This window comes from Plasmodium knowlesi, assembly GCF_000006355.2.
Source record: "Plasmodium knowlesi strain H genome assembly, chromosome: 14".
NCBI lineage: Eukaryota > Apicomplexa > Aconoidasida > Haemosporida > Plasmodiidae > Plasmodium > Plasmodium knowlesi.
This window is the reverse complement of record NC_011915.2, coordinates 3,101,057-3,119,745: the sequence shown is the minus strand read 5'-3', so window position 1 is coordinate 3,119,745 and position 18,689 is coordinate 3,101,057. Positions and strand designations below refer to the sequence as shown.

Below are 18,689 nucleotides of genomic sequence, written 5' to 3'. Positions count from 1 at the left end.
CCACTACGCGTGGAAGAGAAAAGCCAAGTCTTCCTTGGTCAACTTCTGCATGGCATTTCCCGAATCCCCAATGGTGCAGTCAAACACAAGTTGTTTCTTATTCTGCAACTGCACGATTTTCTCCTCAACGGTGTTCTCTATGATGAATCGCGTGGCGTACACTGTTTTCGTCTGTCCAATCCGGTGGGCTCTCTGAATTGCCTGTAACTCTGCGGCGGGGTTCCACCACGGATCTACGATGAAGATACGATTGGCCACCTGTAAATTTAGCCCCTCTCCACCAGCCTTCAAACTGATCAGCAAAACTCGTAAATGTTTGTCTTCGTTAAAATTGTAGAGAATATTATTCCTAGATACCATGGGCATGTAACCTAACAACTTCGAACAAATGATGTTGTGTTTCTTCAAATGGTATTCAATTAAATCTAGCATAGAACAATACTGTGAAAATATTAGGCATTTATCATCTGTGGTATGAATCACATTTTTTACTTCCTCAAAAACTGCTTCTATCTTGGTACTCGATCGATATTCGTTTGTATTAATTCGGTTAATAAAGCTTTTGTTAATATAAGTAGTTTCCTCCTTGCATACGATCATTTCTTCTTCATCCTGTTCTTCCACTTGATTCAGCAAATTAAAATCTACAGTTAAGGGTACATAACATACTGGACAACCGAGAGGTAAATCCTGCACTGACGTTTCTTCTTTACTTGACAGACTAACGAACTTTTTCTTTTCTTTATCCTTAAATTTAACTACTGAAATGGACTTGGCTTTCTTATTTAGTTTCTTTCCATCTGCTTCGTTGGCGGTGTCACACATAGATGGCTCTTCATTGAATACGATTTCGTTTCTGTCGTAGAGACTCCCTCCGTTTTGGTCTGACTCCTCCCCCAAATGGTAGGTGTGTGCCTTCCTTACCCTGCCACCGGAAGGCCCACAACTGAACACATCATCATCATCATCATCACCACCACCATCACCATCAACAGCATTACCACCACATGTGCCCCCCACCTGGAAACTCTCAATATACTGCTTCAAACATGGCTTGTGGAAATTGTGGTTACACTTGCTACTGATGTTCATCTTCTTCGGGACATTCTCCAAACAGATACCACAGACGAAGTCATTTGAAATGGCAGGGATGATGGACGAATTCTTTTTTATGAATTTCCCCGAGGGGTCACTAAGGAAGGAATTTCCAAAAAGAATCAAGTAGGGGTGATCAGCAGCTTGTCTTAATCGGCTCAGTAAATCAAAGATATGAGCATAGTTGTGCAAAACAGTATTGGACTTGACATAAGTATCAAACTGGGTAGATGTTTGTTTGTAAAGGGATTCATAAAAATCCTTCTCCTCATTTGATAATTTATCCTTTCTAATTGTAATATGTAATGGATTCAATTTAATATCCTTCTTTCGTTCTCCTTTAGTTCTCCTTAATAGTATTTTGTCCAGCACTTCACTCTTTAAATAACACATACTGGTTACTCCCTCCCCGTTGTAACCAAACAGTTGTATCGGTCTGAGTATCCTTTTGTTGAAATAATTGAAATGGTTAATTCTGGAGTGGTCACAAAGAAAACAAAACTTATTGTCCTTCATTTCGTAATTTAGTAGCATACATTTACAATCCTTCTTCGAACAGAAATAATATGCGTAAGGGTAGAACTCAAGAAACCTAATCAAACTATATAATTCCCCTATTCTGTTCTGTAATGGTGTTCCAGTCAAACACCAACGGTAGCCTGAACACTTTAAATTGAAAATTGATTGAGTCGTTGATGTGTTCCGATTTTTTATTCTGTGTGCTTCGTCTAGAATTATCCTGTTCCACTCTATTTGGTGCAAAGCACTCTCGTCAAAAATGCTAGTTTCGCCGCTCTTCTTATTGTTTCTTTTCTTTTTCGCCTTTTCAACAATTATCGAACCGTACGATTCAGCCGAGTCGGACGCATCACTTGTGTCTTCCTTCTTTGTATTGCTCTCCCAAGAGGAGAAGGAGGAGGATTTTTCTACATCGCTCCCAAGTTCATCTATCCTAAACGATTCATCACTGTCGCTTGGGCTAATACTTCCGTCGACTACACTACTATTGCTTCTTCTTCTCCGTTTCAACTTTACCTTGGCGCTTGAACTGTTTCTCCTCTTGCTTTTTCTCAATGTGCAGGAATTCCCTCCCGTCGTTTTTCTCCTGACGTTGTTCTTACCCTTCGCCCCTCCCCGTCGTACTCTGCCACTTTTCCTCCGATTCACCGTTCCGTTCTCCTCGCCACGATAATCTTCATCATCAGGAGGATCTCCAAAACCACCACCAAAAGAAGCAGTTGAATCACCACCATTATTACCACCATGCGTCATCCCCATTCCTGCTGCGCTCGAAGCGGTGCTGCTCATATTACTGAGCACCCCTTTCTCTGTGTCCTCCGCCTTGTACATCACCTCGCTTTGCGCATCCCCCTTGGTTAACATCAGCTCTTGTCTTATATACCTGGAAGAAACTAAAACCCTATTGATAAGTTCAACCTTCGTTCCAAAAATATGCTTACCCATTGTTATCAGCAGAACTTTTAGTTCTCCCATGTTTAATCTCCTCAATTCCTCCTCTTCTATCATCTTATCACTTAAATAAATATCCTTCAACACATCCTTACAACGATTATTCATATCGACAGTGTACTCATGGTTTTGCAATATATCCCTAATGACATCATTCCACTTTATGTTTTTTTTATTCTTTCCTTTTCCCTTATGCGTGCTGCTGATCCTCTTGTCAATTATATCTTTTTCAAATCCTAAGTTGCACAGGTCTATTACTCTACTTGACGTTTTCCTCGTCAGGGGGGAATACACCGGCTTGTTCGACACGGAACTGCTCTCGCTTTCTTGGTGATCCTCCCCCGAGCTCACAATAATGGCATCGCTTCCTGTTCTTCCGCTTCTGTAGGTGATAGGGTTTTCCTCCTTTTTGGGTTTTCCCCTTTTCTTCTTCCCCTTTGCCGAATGGGCCTCTTCACTTTTACCCCCCTTACTATCCCTTTTACTTTCATTCATTATTTCCAGGAGAACATTTCTTGGCGTCGGCACAAAATTATCGTCAAACTTTTTCATAGCCACTAGTGCAGTATCTTTGTTTTTTTTTTTTCTCTTTTTTAATTTTTCCGTTCTAACAGCATCTGGCCCACAAAAGTACTTCTTATGAAGCACCAGCGTGTTGGGAAGATATAACCTCCCGCAATATTCGCACGGAACCTTGTACTTGTTTATTATTTTTCGAAAGTGCACCTCTACCATGGCATAAGATGTAATAATGATATCGTATTTTTGGAGTTCTTCAAATGATACTTTTTTTACACTTCCATGGTATACATACACTTTTAGGATATCTCCTTCTATGAATTTTTCTATCTCTGATTTCCATTGCATTACCGCTGCAATGGGCGCAATGATCAGTGTCTGTCCTTGGCTCTTGTCTTTTTTACCTTGCGCAAGCTCTTCCGCATTTTCGTTCTTGGGCTTCCCCTTGTAAACGGTTTCCTTCTTGCCACTTCCCCTCTTTCTTGTTGTAGCCTTCTTGGATTTTCTCTCCTTAATCTTCTCCTTCTTAACACATCCTCCATCTTCTGAACTCCCTCCCCCGCTGTTAATAACCACCACGCTATTGTCTGACTCCTCCTTCACTTTCACCTGGATACCCGTTGCGCACTCCATTTTTGCCGATTCCCCGTTGTCTTGTTTGGAATGCCCCTCCGCTTCTGCCTTTAATTTATTAATTTTCTGACACAAAATTAGCGTAATGGCCTGTATGGTTTTTCCCATGCCCATTTCATCGGCCAAGATACCCCCCTTAACGCTGGACTCCTCTTGGTTAATCATCCAAGATACTCCCTCCTTCTGATATTCCAACAAATCAAATTTAAGTTCCTTTGGAATTTTTAATTTATTTTCGATAACTCGACTTTCTTGTTTAATCAAATTGCTTGCGCTGAATGCTTCTTTCTCCTGATTCATCAGCGCTTCAAAACTGTTCCTCCCCTTCATGCCATTCTTTATTTCACACGGCTTGGCCGTTTCTTTTAACTTTTCCTTTTCTTCATCATCCAGTTCGTCAAATCCTCCAAAAAAAAATTCCCAGTTTATGTTTTCATATATGAACTGTTCATGCAAATTGTACTCCCCCTCACACACATTGTGTTCTTCGTTGTTTAGGTACGCCTTCAAGTGTGGCTCATTTTCTTGCGTATACAAAATGGCGTAAAGGATTTTTCTGCTGCAGTCCAGGTGGACCCAACAACTTATAAAACCGTAGTTTCCCCTGGGATCTTTCGTCGGGTACCCTATACGTAAAGTGTTCTTTTCGATCGCAAATCCGCACACTCGACAGCGGCTGGCTTCTACAAAAGGCAAAAATAAAATATACAAATTGACAAATAAATTAATGAACAGATGTACAAATGAAAAAATTCATTAACATAAAACAATGTGCACGCAGGGGGGGTGCTGGGCACATGTCTTCTTCCACTTTTGCCCCGTGCCCCCCCTACCCACTACACACGCTAATTTGCCTTACTCGACTTTGTCCGGTTTATCAACAACTTGGGGGTCAGATTCAGCGACTCCTTTTTCAGCTTCAACCTCTTGATGTAATTTGTGCCAACCCAGTTTTTTAGCTCCTTAACGAATATGCAGTTCGTATCAATTATTTCTTTAAAAAATTGTTCCTTCTTAGAAAATATTTTATCCAGGTTATCACCCATCTTGACGGATGACGATGTTTATGCGTTCCTGTCTAGTTTCAGATTACCCTAATGAGGTGTTCATAGCACAGAGGCCATGCTCAGGCGTGTTAGAAAAATCGTCTCGTGTCTGACGTACCACCAAAGCGCTACGGACACCACCTGGATGGAAAACTTACCAAACGGACCAATCACGTAGGAAAAAAAAAAAAAAAAAAAAAAAAAAGGAACTAAACAAAATTGACAGAAAAAAACGACTGGTCGGAATAGGTATAATATTCCTGTTTCATTTCCCCTTTCAATTGCTTAACAAATAAGGGTTGCACAATTGGGAAAATACTTAGATGTTCCCTTATGTACCCTATTTCCACATGCGCATTTTGCGATTGTGGCCAAATTAGTCTGAAAACATGGGAAAAGGAGGGGCTTTCTTAAAAAGTAGAGGGGAAATACATTTGCCCAATGCCTGAGTGCACGTTTGCCCCCTTGCACATTCGTAAAGCGAACAAGTCGGATTCTCTCAAGGATTTTTATCAACAGATGAGCGGCTCCTTCCAAAACTTGCAGAATATGTTGTCAAACTGCCTGCTCGTTTTTGCCATTCTCAGATTTTACACATTTTCGACACTTTAAAATGGCTTTTCTTTCTTTTCTTTACTTTTTTTTTTTTTTTTTTTTAATATTTTTTTCTTTTTTAGATGGTCCTTGTTGTGTCATATCAGGTTCGAATATATCACCCTCCGTATTGCACAATAAAAATGCGCCTATTCTGTGGGTGTATTTTTCCTTGCGGAATTGTCAAACTGAAGGAAGATATACATATCACAAAGCTTCCCCCTCTTTGCCATTTGAGCACATCACCTAAACTAGGTAAGGCGATTAAAAAAATAAAAATTCAGATTAAAAATAGTCGCAAAGGAAGCAAATTTAATTTTACGCAATCCCAAATGTGACGAGATAAGAACATGTTATGTTTGTCATCATTAAAAAAGGTTTAACATAACACTGGAAATTAAATTGCTCAGGCTGCAATGTATAGAAAAATTTGTATGTGCTGAAACTACGCGAGAGAATTTTAAGGAACAAAACAAGATCTCACTTACCGACAACTCCTTTTTCTGGCACATTTGTGTAAATATGGACTTCCTAATTTTTTAGCAGGAAAGGCATTTCACGCTTAGCAGTTCGCGTGTATACCCCTTACCTTTTTCTCTTGACCCTTTCAGGCACCTCGGGGGAAAAAGTGGCCATGTGCATATGTCACATATAAAATAGCTACGCGAGGATGTTTTTTTTTTTTTTTTTTTTTTTTTTCTCATTTTTTTGCCCAATTTGCCATCTATTTTTTGTACATTATACTAAGAAGGCCAACAGTGCTTATTCCGCCTGCTGCTTTTTTTTTTTTTTCCTTGACTTCTTCAATGGATAATGATAAAAGATGCTTACAATAATACAAAGTAGGCCCTACCTCCCAATTATGCAGTAAATCTGACTTCTCCGCTCGTCCTCCCTGTTGGATGATTTATTTTGTCACATTGGGACATAATTTTACCCCTCAACAGGAGGGTTTAAAATGAATTTTTCCGTGAGGAAAAAAAAGAAAAAAAGAAAAAAAAAAAGAGATTTCCTCTCAAACCCATGGATATGTAAATATATGCACACATCGATGTTCAGTGTATGAGGTGAACTCCCATGGGGTACTAAGTTCCAGGGAATCATTGTCTACCCTTTCCTAAAGTGCATCCTCCACACAGAGCACCTTTATCAATCCGTCATAATAGAGAAAAGTGTCATCCACGTTAGTTTCCCCTTCCTCCTTATGTACAATCTGGGAGTATAAATTTCCGAAGTTTTTTATAATTTTCACGTTATTATTGTCTATGCTGTACTTTAGGAATTCTTCTCTTTTGTCGTAAAAGTTATTAAAAACTTTTAAATTTAATGGTTGATCATTTTTATTTTCCTTCGCACTATTTTTTCCTTTCTTATTTTTGATAATTTTAAAAAGCGATTTTTTAAAGAAAAAAGTCCACACGTCATTCCTGCAATAGTAGCTCTTCATCTGGCCACTGATATGCACATCCGACAGTTGTGACGAATTCTCCAAAATTTCTTTCCTTACATTCTGTGAAGTGGAATAAGGGAGGGGGGCACGTCAATTCTCAATATCCAGTCAAGGGGGGGGGGGGGGGGGGCCCTTTCCTCACTCATGCACACACATTCACATGTACACAGGCACACACGCGTACAAGGAGCAGTGCTTCCCCCCCAAAACTTACCGCGCATGCCTCCTTATAGATTTTAAGTCCGATTTCCTTTTCCACGTAAAACTCATCAATCATTTGCTTAAGCGCTTCCTTCAATGACTCCAGTAAAATGGAATGAGAAAATTTTTCGTCGAATGTTCCTTCGTCCATTTTAATTTGTCGAGCGATTGAAAAAAAAGGCTTATTTCTTTACCTGACTGTTCATAATTTTTTTTTTTTTTTTTTTTTTTTAAACCGCACTAATCTCCAAATCCCGCTAGCTGAATATAGCTGGTGTGTATAGAGGGAGGGACAAAAACCTTAAGTGGATTTTCTGAAGGAATATGAACATACGTACTAATACGTACAAAAATGTGTATGCGTGCCTGGGTGAATACAACAGATAAAACTCGGTCTACCTGCCTGTGGATGAAAATAATTTGTAGTATGGAGAAAATCCAATTGGAAATTTCTTCTCACAAAGAAAGGTCCCATGGAAAATGATCTGTGAAATCGCTTAAGTATAGGTTGTTCCTTACAGACACAACTAGCTCATACTGTGCATGGAACTGTTAAAGTATCGCATGTGTGCGAATTAAATTTGTGCAAACCTTTTAAATTCTTTCAAATTTCTTCTAAATGAATGCCTCATAAATGAACAAAAACTGTTGCTCACGTATAGTGTCCCATGAATCGGTGGGACCTGTCAAGACGACAATCGATTGGTGTAACTTCGATAATTGGACAGACATAAATAGACCCTTTCCGTGCAGAAAGGCATAAAGATTACACACACGCTCTTCCTTCAGGAGGGACGAACACGTTCTTACTTCGTAACACAGAAAAAAAGAAAAAAAATTCTAAATAACAAAGAAGTTTTCTTTATCCTCCCTGCTTTTTTTTTTTTCTTAAATCATTTGGAAGAGTAACTTCTTCTGCATTCTTCTAAAAAAATCTTTTCCACATGCTGCTCCTTTTGAAATAATTTTTCTTTTTTTTTTCATTTGCTTTTTGACGTATTTTGGACTGCCAACAAATGAGGGACGACCAACCATTTGGTAATTCTATAGTAGTTACACATAAATAGGGAGGACGAGAAGACGGCGGGGTTCTTCTTCAAATGGAAATATACCAAGTAATTGCAAATGGGGCCACAATTTTGTTATGCACGAAAAAATATGCCTATTTTTGTGGCGAACTAGGAATTGGTCAAATGGGGAGAAATTATGTGTTTCACCCTGCTTTATATTCACAATAATGGGAAAATCGAATGAGCAGGCGCGAGAAAGGTTGGTCGCGTAGACCCTTGCCCGTTTCTAAAAATCGTAATCACGTGCCCCATGCATATGCAAGCAAACCGCGTTTCCATCAACGCTTGAGCCCTTGTGTACGGGCCACCTGTTCGAGTGAATGTAAACGCGGAGCGGTAGCAGCATGGAATAAAATATGGCAACTTGATGAGCAATGAACGCCACAAAACGAATCGCGTATAACAAATCGACCAAAACTAACTACACAAAAATAAAGCAAAAAGAAATCACTCCCTTAAAAGCTACTGTCACACAAAAATGATGAAAACGTCCCATTAGCGAAATGGAAAAGATAAATTGCAACATGCCTCAAGTTTCGGTGCGGTCCTTGTAATATATATATATATTTTTTTTTTTTAAATCCATGGGAACATCATTTATCCTCCTGCACATTTCCAGTCTCATATTTAAAGTTTGACCTTCTGTAGCCACATAAAAAAAAAAAAAAAAAAAATGTATTCATTTGTTTGACTTCCCTTCTTTCTGGGTCCCCTTCGTGTGTTATGGTTACTTAGGTAACCCATCTTAGCGTGAGCATTTTTTTTAACCTCCTTTTTTTTTTACCGGGTAAATGCATTTACCCCGGTATTCCTAGGGACAATTCTCTTTTAGTCGACGCAAAAGGAGAAAAATCGATTTGCATTTTATAAAACGCCAGCGCTGTGTTGATGTAAATACTACTCCATCGTTGTTGCAGCTGCAGAGGGCCACATGCTGAGTGTGATCCATTTTGATTTTTCTTTTTTTTATATGATCTACGCCCTCCCAAAATAGGGAAAAACACTATTTTTTTCCGTTTCTTTTCCGTCATGTTCCGATTAACCTACGAGAGTGTACGCGAAGAGATAGACACTCTGGTTTACTGCACATATATTGCTCACGCTCCGAAGCTTACCGAAATATGTGCACACGCGCATAGATGGTCCTAGCCCCTAGACAGTGAGTGAATCGAAGTTGTGGCCATTCGAATAAGCACACTAAGATAAAATGCAAATTGAAACTTGAAAAAAAAAAAAAAACTTTCCGTTTAATTCTAAGCAGAACGACCAATAGGTGTATCGTCGTCAGACAAAAATACTCCGTACACGGACCACGCCTAAAGGTACGCATATGACGACGCACCGATTGGTGTAACTTCCCATTGTACACCGTCGTGAACCACCCATGGAGCTGGGAACCTCAAATGTACTTCCCGGATACGCCCATACCAATAGTGTAAACGGGAATGAAAAGGCAAAAAGGATAGTTTCTGACGTAAATACAAATCATGGCACGGAAGAGGAAAACTACATCGGTCCACATAATGACCAAAAGGAAGGAGCTACCCATGATGGTGCAGGGAATGAATCGCCCCCAATGCACAACAATACAGAGAAGGATAAAGAAGACAAGATAAAATTTGAAAAAAAAAAAAAAAGAAGCTATAAGCTAAAAAAAGAAAGAGAAAAAGAAATCGTAGTGGCATACTGGCTAAAAGGAATAGTGAAAATTTTAAATGCAGGATTAAAAAATGGAGACATCAAAGGAAGCAATTTTATAGGCAAAAAAATAGCAGAGGTGTTAAAAAAAGTGGTGGAAATATCGCACTGGAATAATGTATACGATTTGATTGAAATTATCAAATATTTGGGAAGAGAAATAATCAGAAATAATAAAATGTATTTCATCATTCCAAATATTATCAGAAGAGTATTAACAATTATTCGCACGGAGCATTTTAAACAGTTATACCTGTACAACAACAACTATGTTGACAATATGAACAAAAATAATAATTTCCTTGTCGACAAGAATACAAACAAATGCATAAACAGTAAATACGTGTACGAAAGAGAAATAAAAAATTTCGAGCCATCATTTTCATTTTATTTCGAAAACAATAACAAAAAAAATACTTATCAAATTCCTGCTACGAACACATTGAGACATTCAATAATTGAAGGGATTACTGAACTAATTGCAGAAATTGATACTTCTTGGGGGGAGACAGAACAAAGAACTTCCTACGATTTATTTATGGAAAATGATGTCATTTTAACTATGGGTTACTCAGTTGGGGTTGAGAAGTTTTTAAAAAATATAAATAAAAAAAAAGATGGAATTTCAGTCATTGTTGTTGGGGGAGATATTAATCGAAATGGATTTCGAATGGCACAGTTATTAAGTGAAGATGGAGTAGACACTACGTACATTTCCGACTCAGCCGTTTTTGCGGTCATACCAAAAGTGACCAAAGTTGTTCTCGGCTCAGTGGCAGTTTCCTCCTCCGGGGGAGTAATCACCAAAATTGGGGGTTATAATATAGCGTGTTCAGCTCAGTTGAATTCGAAGCCTGTAACGGTCGTGTTGCCATTATTTAAATTAATTAATGACCCCTTTTATGACCCAATCAGACAAAATGAACTTCAGCCAGGTCCATCCATGATTTACAACGAAACCGATAATTTGTATGTACGCATACCAAAGTATGATTACATTCCTGAAAATTTGATAACTCTGTACATCACAGAAATTGGCCCTGTTGACTCCTTCCAGTTGTACAACATTACTAAGCGGACGTACCACCCAGATGATTTGGACCTGAGCTTCGACTGAAGCGGACGCGCCCCAGGCAATGGCGGTGAGCTCAGCAGTAGCTTAGGAAGATGCGAATTGGGAGAACAAACGGTGATGCGTCTTTCAGGGATACACCTGCAAGTACTCCCCACGTCCACACGACATCGTTCTCCCTTCTTTTCACTCCTTTCATACGCGCAAATTCGGCTTACGCTTTAGCTACCCCCCACTTTATCTACCCCCCACTTTATCTACCCCCCACTTTAGCTACCTCCCATTTTAGCTTCTTCTTCCTTTTTTTTTTTTTTTTCAAATTCGTACAAAAAAGGTATGACCCGTTCAGGCAAAAATGCATTTTCACCTGCACAAAAGTAACGAAAAAAGAAATAAAAAAAAATACGCACCAACTTGCACGTGCGCAAAATGTGTGTGTAGGTGGGCGTCGTCACAGGGGTGTCTATCCACTTTTGTTGCTCCACACGCTCTGATGACCCCCACAGGGATGTTCATTTTGTTTAGCAAATACAATATGCTTGCATTCCATCCCCTTTGCGATTTTCCTACAGTTCTTTTTTTTTTTTTTTTTTTTTTTTTTGTAAACCCCTATGTACACAACACACGAATATGCGTTTCTCAATCAGTGCGACGCACGTCTCCCGTATTTTTTAATTTTTTTTTTTTTTTTTTTTTTTCCTGCACAATGTACTACACCTCAGTGTATACACACACATCTCCGGGGTGTGTCAACGGAGTCACCTTTCTTCCCCCTTTTTTTCATGCTCCCCAAATGTCTGGAAAAAAGGAGGTGAACTTTGACCGGGCGAAACACACACACAAAAAAAAAGTGGCAATATTGGTGCGGATGCGCCGTCCACCATTAAATACGTACATGTCTACGCCTGTACGATTGCTTCAATATATACATTTATTTTCTTGGAGAAAATTCCCCCTGTGGACTGGGACACCCTATCCACTCAGTCACCAAAGAACGAGGACTCGTTTTCAATTAACTTCTTCGCGCCATTGATAGAACCCATTATCGCTTCTATGCTCGTTTCCATAACGATGCCTGGGGTGAGGGGGATGAGACGAGAGGCGGCATGACCACACGTGCTACAACTCGGGAAATTGCGTATGCACCTCCATGTCTGCAGTTACATGCCCAGGCGAGGGGCAACCAAAACAAGGTAGTCACCAAGAAAAAAAAAAATACAAGAAGAATCCCGAAATTGGATTTCTTATGTTCCGTTCTGCTTACCTCCCATTATGATCTCATCCAGTATGTAGTTGATCTGACAGGGGAGAAATGAAAAAAAAAAAAAAAAAAAAAAAAAAATTATTGTCTATTCCCCAGTTGTGTATAGTTTGGCACAGTTCAACTCATGCGCCATTTTCCGACCCTACATGCGTCCCCCATTTGGCACGTTGTTTTTTTGGGGAATTCCGTTTAAGTTGTGTTTTCCCCTTTTATTACCTGCTCATAATTATATATCAAATCCAATTCGCACACATTCTCGAAATTTGCATCTAACACTTGAACGAAAACCTGTACAATGGATAAAACGAGCCGTGTGGAATATGCCAAGAAAAAAGGGCAAATGATGGTTGAATTTTCCCCTGAATTTTGCTCTCCATCTTCGGAATTCCTGCTAAAATTGAGCTATACCCCTATTGATTGCTCATTAACTCCTTACCTGAATTAGGTCCAGAATACCCAGTTCGCTCTCCATAGAGTCGATAATAAAAATAAAGTACAAAGTCGCGAAATGCCTAACGAATGTGTGAAAATGGTATACAAAAAAAATAAAATAAAATAAAATAATAAATTCCCTTGTTTAACTGTTCCACACGACGAGATTATGTATGCTTTAGCATTAATGTGGATAATGGAGGTAAGTAGCTAGGGTTGTTGTCCGCATAACGCCATTTCCTTTTTATTCCGTGCCACTGCTCAATTTCCTATTCACCTGTACACAATTTTCACATCCGAATTGAACAATTCCTCATCTTCCAAAAAACAACAAGACTCATTGGTAGTCCTTTTCTTTATAGTTTCATGAATTCGCTTTGTAATCATTTGTTGCCTTTCATGGCTCTGTGGAGTTAAAAAAAAGGGAGCACATGCATATGTTCACTTTGTGTGCGTACGTATTACTAAAGGTGTTGCGAATAGGTATATACATGGATCATAGATCGTCCTGTTCCTTTCCCTCTTTTCTCTTTCGTTTTTTTTTTTTTCTTCCTTCGAGGTTGCACTTACACTTTCATCGTAAAATCGGAGGAACCTGGGCTTCCCATTGTTGTTTATTATTAGAACAGCTTTTATCATCTTTCCTATGCACCTTTGCCTTTGTCCCTATGGCTACGCTGCCTCGAAGTCTTACTAATATCCTTTCTTCTCCTTTCAGTTTCTTCTACGAACGGTCGTCCTTGCTATACGTACATGGGCATAACGCTCATAAGGGAAAGTCTACAGTTGAGCCTAGCCGTTTTAGCGAAACTTCCAGCATTAACGTGATTACTTCGAAATGGTAAAAAAAAAGCGGGGACTCCCTTTGTTGGTTAAGCAACCACCACCCCCTCTGTGTATGGCTAAAAAGGCCAACAATAGGTTCAATCATTGGTCAGCTTTTTTTTTTTTTTTTTTTTTTTTTTCCAAGTATACCCTTGCGCGTTATTTTTGCACAGTTGTATACGACCTGTTTAGCCCACTTTTCTGTAGTATGAAGAAGTGCACTTTTTTTGAAACTCTTTTTATTTTTTTTTTTTTTCGGAATTCTTCCTCCAATGTCAGTTGCCATGGTTTGAAAAAAAAAAAAAAAAAGCACCCCGTGGTGATGATCTCTGTGCGACGAAGTTACCGAAGATGAGCAACTCTATCCCTTATTTGCCAATTCTTATAACCCCTTTTTTCTGGCGAGTTCGCCATACGGGGAGGTGGTACCCATCCATTGTAGTTGAGAAGGAGAAACGCTTCCACGCATCCAGTTTTTACGCAAATTGAATTGGACTTAGCTGAACTTTCCACCACGTAAATGTATTCGTTAACGAAAATACGCAGTGGATCTCTCCTGACGTGAGGTCCCAACCCCTCATCTGCTCACACGCATGTGTAAAAAACGTTCAACCACGGTGAGTGCATACAAATGCTTAACAAGTGAAGACTAGGTGTGGGGGGGAAGGGAGATGGGTACAACACCATCCGCAGATACCCCCCGACAATATGTATAAAAAAAAAAAAAAAAAATTCGCCCCGCTAACTTAGGCGGACAAATGAACAACGCAAGGGGGGGAAAAAAGATGAGGGCTATGCGGAGCACACAGGAAGAAGTGACCCAAATGAGAGAGAATAACCTGGAAAAAGGGAAGGTAAAGAACCTCATCGAAGCAAATCAGATTCCTTTCAACGAGGTGTACCTCTCCTGATATGCCTTTAGCTGCGCATCCTTCTCTGCTATCTGTCGCCTCTTCCTTTCGCATTCCTGCTCGAGGGTGGCCGTCAGCTCAGAATGAAACAACTGAAAATCGAATTCGAGTTTTTCCAGTTCCCCTTGCTTAACAAAACTGTTATGTTCATTCTGCTTGTTCTTAATCTGTGAAGCGATTGATTCAACCAACTGATCATACTTTTGTGTGAGCACACATTTCGTCTCCTTTATTTTAGCTTCCCAAGTTCCATCTTGTTTCATCACTTCTAGATTAAGAGTGTCTACTTCACGCGTGACCATCTCTAGTCGATTCTGCAAATCTGCCTGCTCATTTTCCAGAGTCGTAATTTCTTCCTCCCCTTCGGTAACCCTCTTAGCAATATCGTCTATCTCCTTTTGGAGCGAGTTCTGTATCTCATTTTTTTCGTATAGATCAGTGGACAACTTGGTTAAGCGTGTTTTTAATTCATCGTAGGTCCTCTTCACATCATTGTTATCTGGTCCATCTTCCGTCTCGCGCTTTAAGTTGGCTAGCTGTTCGTTGGACAAATTTACTAGCTGCAAAAGTTTTGACAATTTGAAAAAAAAATTTTTTTGCTCAAGGAGTAACTTTTCTGAATTCTCCATAAGGTGTAGAATTTCTTCCTTCCTCTTTTCATTTTCCAACTTAACATTCGCTAAGTGTTCCAATTCGATTTCGTGTCCCTGCAGTGTAGCACGACATTGATTCATGGATATTCCTAACGCCTCCATCCTTCTGTGGACATCGTCGTAATTTTCTTGTAGCTTTGTATATTCATTTTTAATCATACTGCATTGGTCACTTATCTGTGAAATTTCTTCCTGAGTCTGTTTCAAATTTGTTTTTTTCTTGATTAATTCATCACTTAATTCTTTGATAAGAAGAGATTCCTTCTCGTTTTCTCTTTTGCTTTCTTCACAGGAGTTGGATACATTAGTCAGACCTATCTCCAACTGGTTGTAACTTTCGTTGAGTCCATTTTTCTCTACCTCCATGGCGTTTACTTCATTTTCTAACTGGTTTATCTGCTCAGATAGCAACTCGCACTTATCATTCATATGGGAATTACACCGATATAAATCATTTAGGATGATGTCGTGCTGATCCCTTAAACTTTGTAATTCGTCATTTCTTATATTCCTTTCATTGGACAGATTGGAAATTTCCTTTTGCATTTCTTCTATTTGCTCCTCAATTTTGTTTAAATCAATTGAACTCTGTTTCTTTTCATTCATTTGGGAGTTACATTTTTCCTTTATCATTTCGAATTCTTTTTTATATTCTTCTATCCTGGAAAGTAGTTCCTTGTATTTATTTTCTACTTGATTTTTTTCTTCACCATTTATCTCTATATCTGCCTGAACACGGTCATATTCCTTTTTCAAACTTTCCACTCCTTTTTTCATACTTATGATATTTTCCTTTGTGGCGCTAAGTTGAACAGTTCTCTCCAGAAGCAATTCGTATGCTCTCTCGAAATCTGATAACTCATTTTCTTTTATACTTTTTAACTTCACATTCATGTATCCATTCTGATCACTCAAATCATTAATGATATTTTCGTATTTAATAAAAACATAACTCAGATTGGTCGTTGTGTATTCAAAGTAATTTTTAATTAACTCTTCATCCATTTTTAACTCCCTGCTCCCTTCCTTTATTTGTCTTTCCAATTCTTCTGACATGCATTTTAAGTATGAGAATTTTTTTTTTATATTATTCAATTCGAATTCTGTTTTTGATCGCTTTTTCAGCTGCTCGCTGATAATTAAGCTGATGTCTGTTTTGATATTTTCAAATAATTTTATTTCTTTTTCCTTTTGTTTGTTGTTGTAACGACTATCCAGTAACATTGTTACTGATCCTCTTGATCTCTTTGTTGTCTTTTCCATGGTGCGCGTATTCCTGAATGTGGTGCCTATATTATTATATCCTCTCAATTTCTTGGCTTCCCTCCTACAGATTTGATAGCCAACGTAGTATTAGTTACAAACTGCAACGCGGCTTAAGGATTTTTTTTTTTTTTTTTTTTTTTTTTTTTTTTTTTTGGGGGGGGGAGGTAAAGTTTCACACCCTTTATGCTTACACCGGGGGAGACACAATACACATAGATGGTCTTCCGCTTAGCCCCAGTTGAGGTGTTGCACTTTGTTCCTATTTTGAATGGCTAATTCAAGGATATGGGTTTATCACGCTATGGAAAAAAAAAAAAAATAATAATAAAACAAAATAAAATAAAACAAAATAAAATAAAACGAAGAATGTTTTTCCCTGCCGTTGTTATGACAACTGAGTGAACAAGTGCACAAACAGCGGGTCAAGTCATCAACCTGAATTGCGCTGAGGACAACATTAAGGAGAAACTGTAGGCAAGTACTTCATAGGGAAATCTGAACGTGCCACTCCAACACGTCGATTTTCCTTGTTTTTATTATTCCCCCCTTTGCACACATGCGTACATACACCACTTCTACCAAATGTACATGCAGACCTCGCGGGATGGACTGAGCGTGTCTACACTTCTCCCGAGCTGCATTATCCCAAAAGGAAGGGTACTTATTTAAAATTTGCATTATGCCGTAAAAAAGGCAAAAAAAAAAAAAAAAAAAAAAAAAAAAATCACCCAATCGTTATGAATTATGACCACTTATAGGAGGGGGGGGGAGGGCGAGCAAAACGTGCTCACCAAAAAAAAAAAAAAAATAATAAAATAAAAAAAAAAATAATAAAATAAAAATAAAATAATAAAATAATAATAAAATAATAGTAATAAATAAAATAATAGTAATAAATAAAATAATTGCTCCACACAACATAGTGCAAAATTAAAACCAAGCACTAAAATGAAGGTGAAAGATGAAAGCGGAATAGCGACATCGGCACGTAAGCAACATACCCAGTAAACACAACTCGCAACTTGCTCACAGGGGGTCGCTCAAACCGCGTAACTAAGTATTCGAATATATGGGGTACTCCTCAACGAATCGGGGTATAGTATAAACGTAAACTGATCCCCCGACACCAATGGGTAACGAAGACACATAAACATAACAGGGTCACATGCGTAGACGACGCCTCTTTGATTCCCCGCGCGATCATCCGAGCTTTTTCCGCCAAAGAAAAATTTCCTGTTTCTTAAAATAGCGGCGCTCGTCCTCATCCACAATTATTAAGTTGATGTAGTACTTAACGGAAAACTTGTTCTGAATATTTTTATAAGTGGGGGTCAAATCAAAACCACTCAAGTATAGCCTCACGGGAATGCATTCCGATTTTATAGGAGACCCATCCATAATCTCAAATTTAGACAAGGTCACTGTTTCGGTGGTGTAATTCTTACCCACTCCAGATGTCTCCATTTTTATTATGTCCAATTCCATATGTTTTATTTTAATTCTTACAAGTAAAAAATAAACTTTACCAACCACAACATCTTTCAAATGGTACTTGGATTTATCATATTCAAATTCTATGTGAAGACAATCTTCAATTCCTACCTCCATTTTAATAGTACTGTTGATCTCTGGAGGTATGCATAAATTTTGTACTATAAAATCTATTTCCTTTTGTACACTCCCTGAATATCCTTTTATTATATTTAGTCTAACAAAGTATCGTAACTCTACATTGGTTCCGAAATATGATTCATGTTGTTTGTCGACTGAAGAGAATTTCCATTTGAATTGTTTGCTTTCTATTAGAAAACCTGGCGGCTCTAAATCCTTTGATATGGAGAAGAAATCATACGAGTTCGACTTATCATTCAGGATATTTATCTGCCCAATCAATTCTAGCTTTATTCCGTAATGCTCAAACTTCTTTCCTGGTTTTAGGCTGATCGTGGCAACTCCATTGATATCTTCTCCATCTGAAAATATGGGACACTTCTCTCCCTTTTTGTCCTTTCGCAAAAAAGCGAACTTCCGGCTTCCTTCTGCGTCTATTTTAAGGTCTATCGAGCACACGCTCCCGAAAATGTTGGACAGCTGAACAGAGGGGGGGTGGGGTGGGGTGGGGCTGGAGGACACGTAGATCATATATCCATATCACAGTATGGGTAATAGCTGTTTATTCTGACTAGATTCATTTGGCCCTTACGTGGCGCAGTTTACACCTGACATGCTTACCATCGTGACACCCGCACGGTTCAAAATCAACCTGGTGCATGTGAATATACCCTCACACCAAGTCGAATAGATAATCCAACGCCCGTTTGGTGATGTCCCACTTTACTGCATCCGCAGATGTTTCATATGGGAATACATGAAAGCAGCGGGGTGCTTAAATGGGTATACACAAAAAGGGTGCAATAGCAAATGCGGTCCGTTCTATGCCGCTTGAGTAGGCCAAATCACGAGCTCTGCGAAAACAAGTGGGGACTTGCG

At 38.9% G+C, this 18,689-nt stretch overlaps 6 protein-coding genes across 6 annotated transcripts; 1 reads left to right on the top strand and 5 right to left on the bottom strand.

The window, feature by feature from the left end:
• Window positions 1-3: 3 nt before the first annotated feature.
• Window positions 4-4,763, bottom strand: PKNH_1470800 (DNA repair protein rhp16, putative; the record flags this gene model as incomplete). The annotated part of the gene is made up of 2 exons (XM_002262548.1): window positions 4-4,400; window positions 4,577-4,763. 2 exons carry the CDS (start codon window positions 4,761-4,763, stop codon window positions 4-6), a joined length of 4,584 nt encoding a protein of 1,527 aa, XP_002262584.1.
• A 1,711-nt stretch (window positions 4,764-6,474) lies between these two features.
• PKNH_1470700 (transcription initiation factor IIA subunit 2, putative) lies at window positions 6,475-7,159 on the bottom strand (the record flags this gene model as incomplete). Its single annotated transcript, XM_002262547.1, has 2 exons — window positions 6,475-6,867; window positions 7,022-7,159. The coding sequence occupies 2 exons, from the start codon at window positions 7,157-7,159 to the stop codon at window positions 6,475-6,477; spliced, it is 531 nt and encodes a 176-aa protein (XP_002262583.1).
• A 2,303-nt stretch (window positions 7,160-9,462) lies between these two features.
• Window positions 9,463-10,893, top strand: PKNH_1470600 (translation initiation factor eIF-2B subunit beta, putative; the record flags this gene model as incomplete). The annotated part of the gene is made up of 1 exon (XM_002262546.1): window positions 9,463-10,893. One exon carries the CDS (start codon window positions 9,463-9,465, stop codon window positions 10,891-10,893), a length of 1,431 nt encoding a protein of 476 aa, XP_002262582.1.
• A 935-nt stretch (window positions 10,894-11,828) lies between these two features.
• On the bottom strand, window positions 11,829-13,183 carry PKNH_1470500 (AP-3 complex subunit sigma, putative; the record flags this gene model as incomplete). The annotated part of the gene is made up of 6 exons (XM_002262545.1): window positions 11,829-11,923; window positions 12,113-12,146; window positions 12,329-12,400; window positions 12,549-12,624; window positions 12,822-12,949; window positions 13,115-13,183. 6 exons carry the CDS (start codon window positions 13,181-13,183, stop codon window positions 11,829-11,831), a joined length of 474 nt encoding a protein of 157 aa, XP_002262581.1.
• A 1,063-nt stretch (window positions 13,184-14,246) lies between these two features.
• PKNH_1470400 (conserved Plasmodium protein, unknown function) lies at window positions 14,247-16,196 on the bottom strand (the record flags this gene model as incomplete). The annotated part of the gene is made up of 1 exon (XM_002262544.1): window positions 14,247-16,196. One exon carries the CDS (start codon window positions 16,194-16,196, stop codon window positions 14,247-14,249), a length of 1,950 nt encoding a protein of 649 aa, XP_002262580.1.
• A 1,203-nt stretch (window positions 16,197-17,399) lies between these two features.
• On the bottom strand, window positions 17,400-18,434 carry PKNH_1470300 (vacuolar protein sorting-associated protein 26, putative; the record flags this gene model as incomplete). Its single annotated transcript, XM_002262543.2, has 2 exons — window positions 17,400-18,290; window positions 18,432-18,434. 2 exons carry the CDS (start codon window positions 18,432-18,434, stop codon window positions 17,400-17,402), a joined length of 894 nt encoding a protein of 297 aa, XP_002262579.2.
• Between the last annotated feature and the right edge of the window lie 255 nt (window positions 18,435-18,689).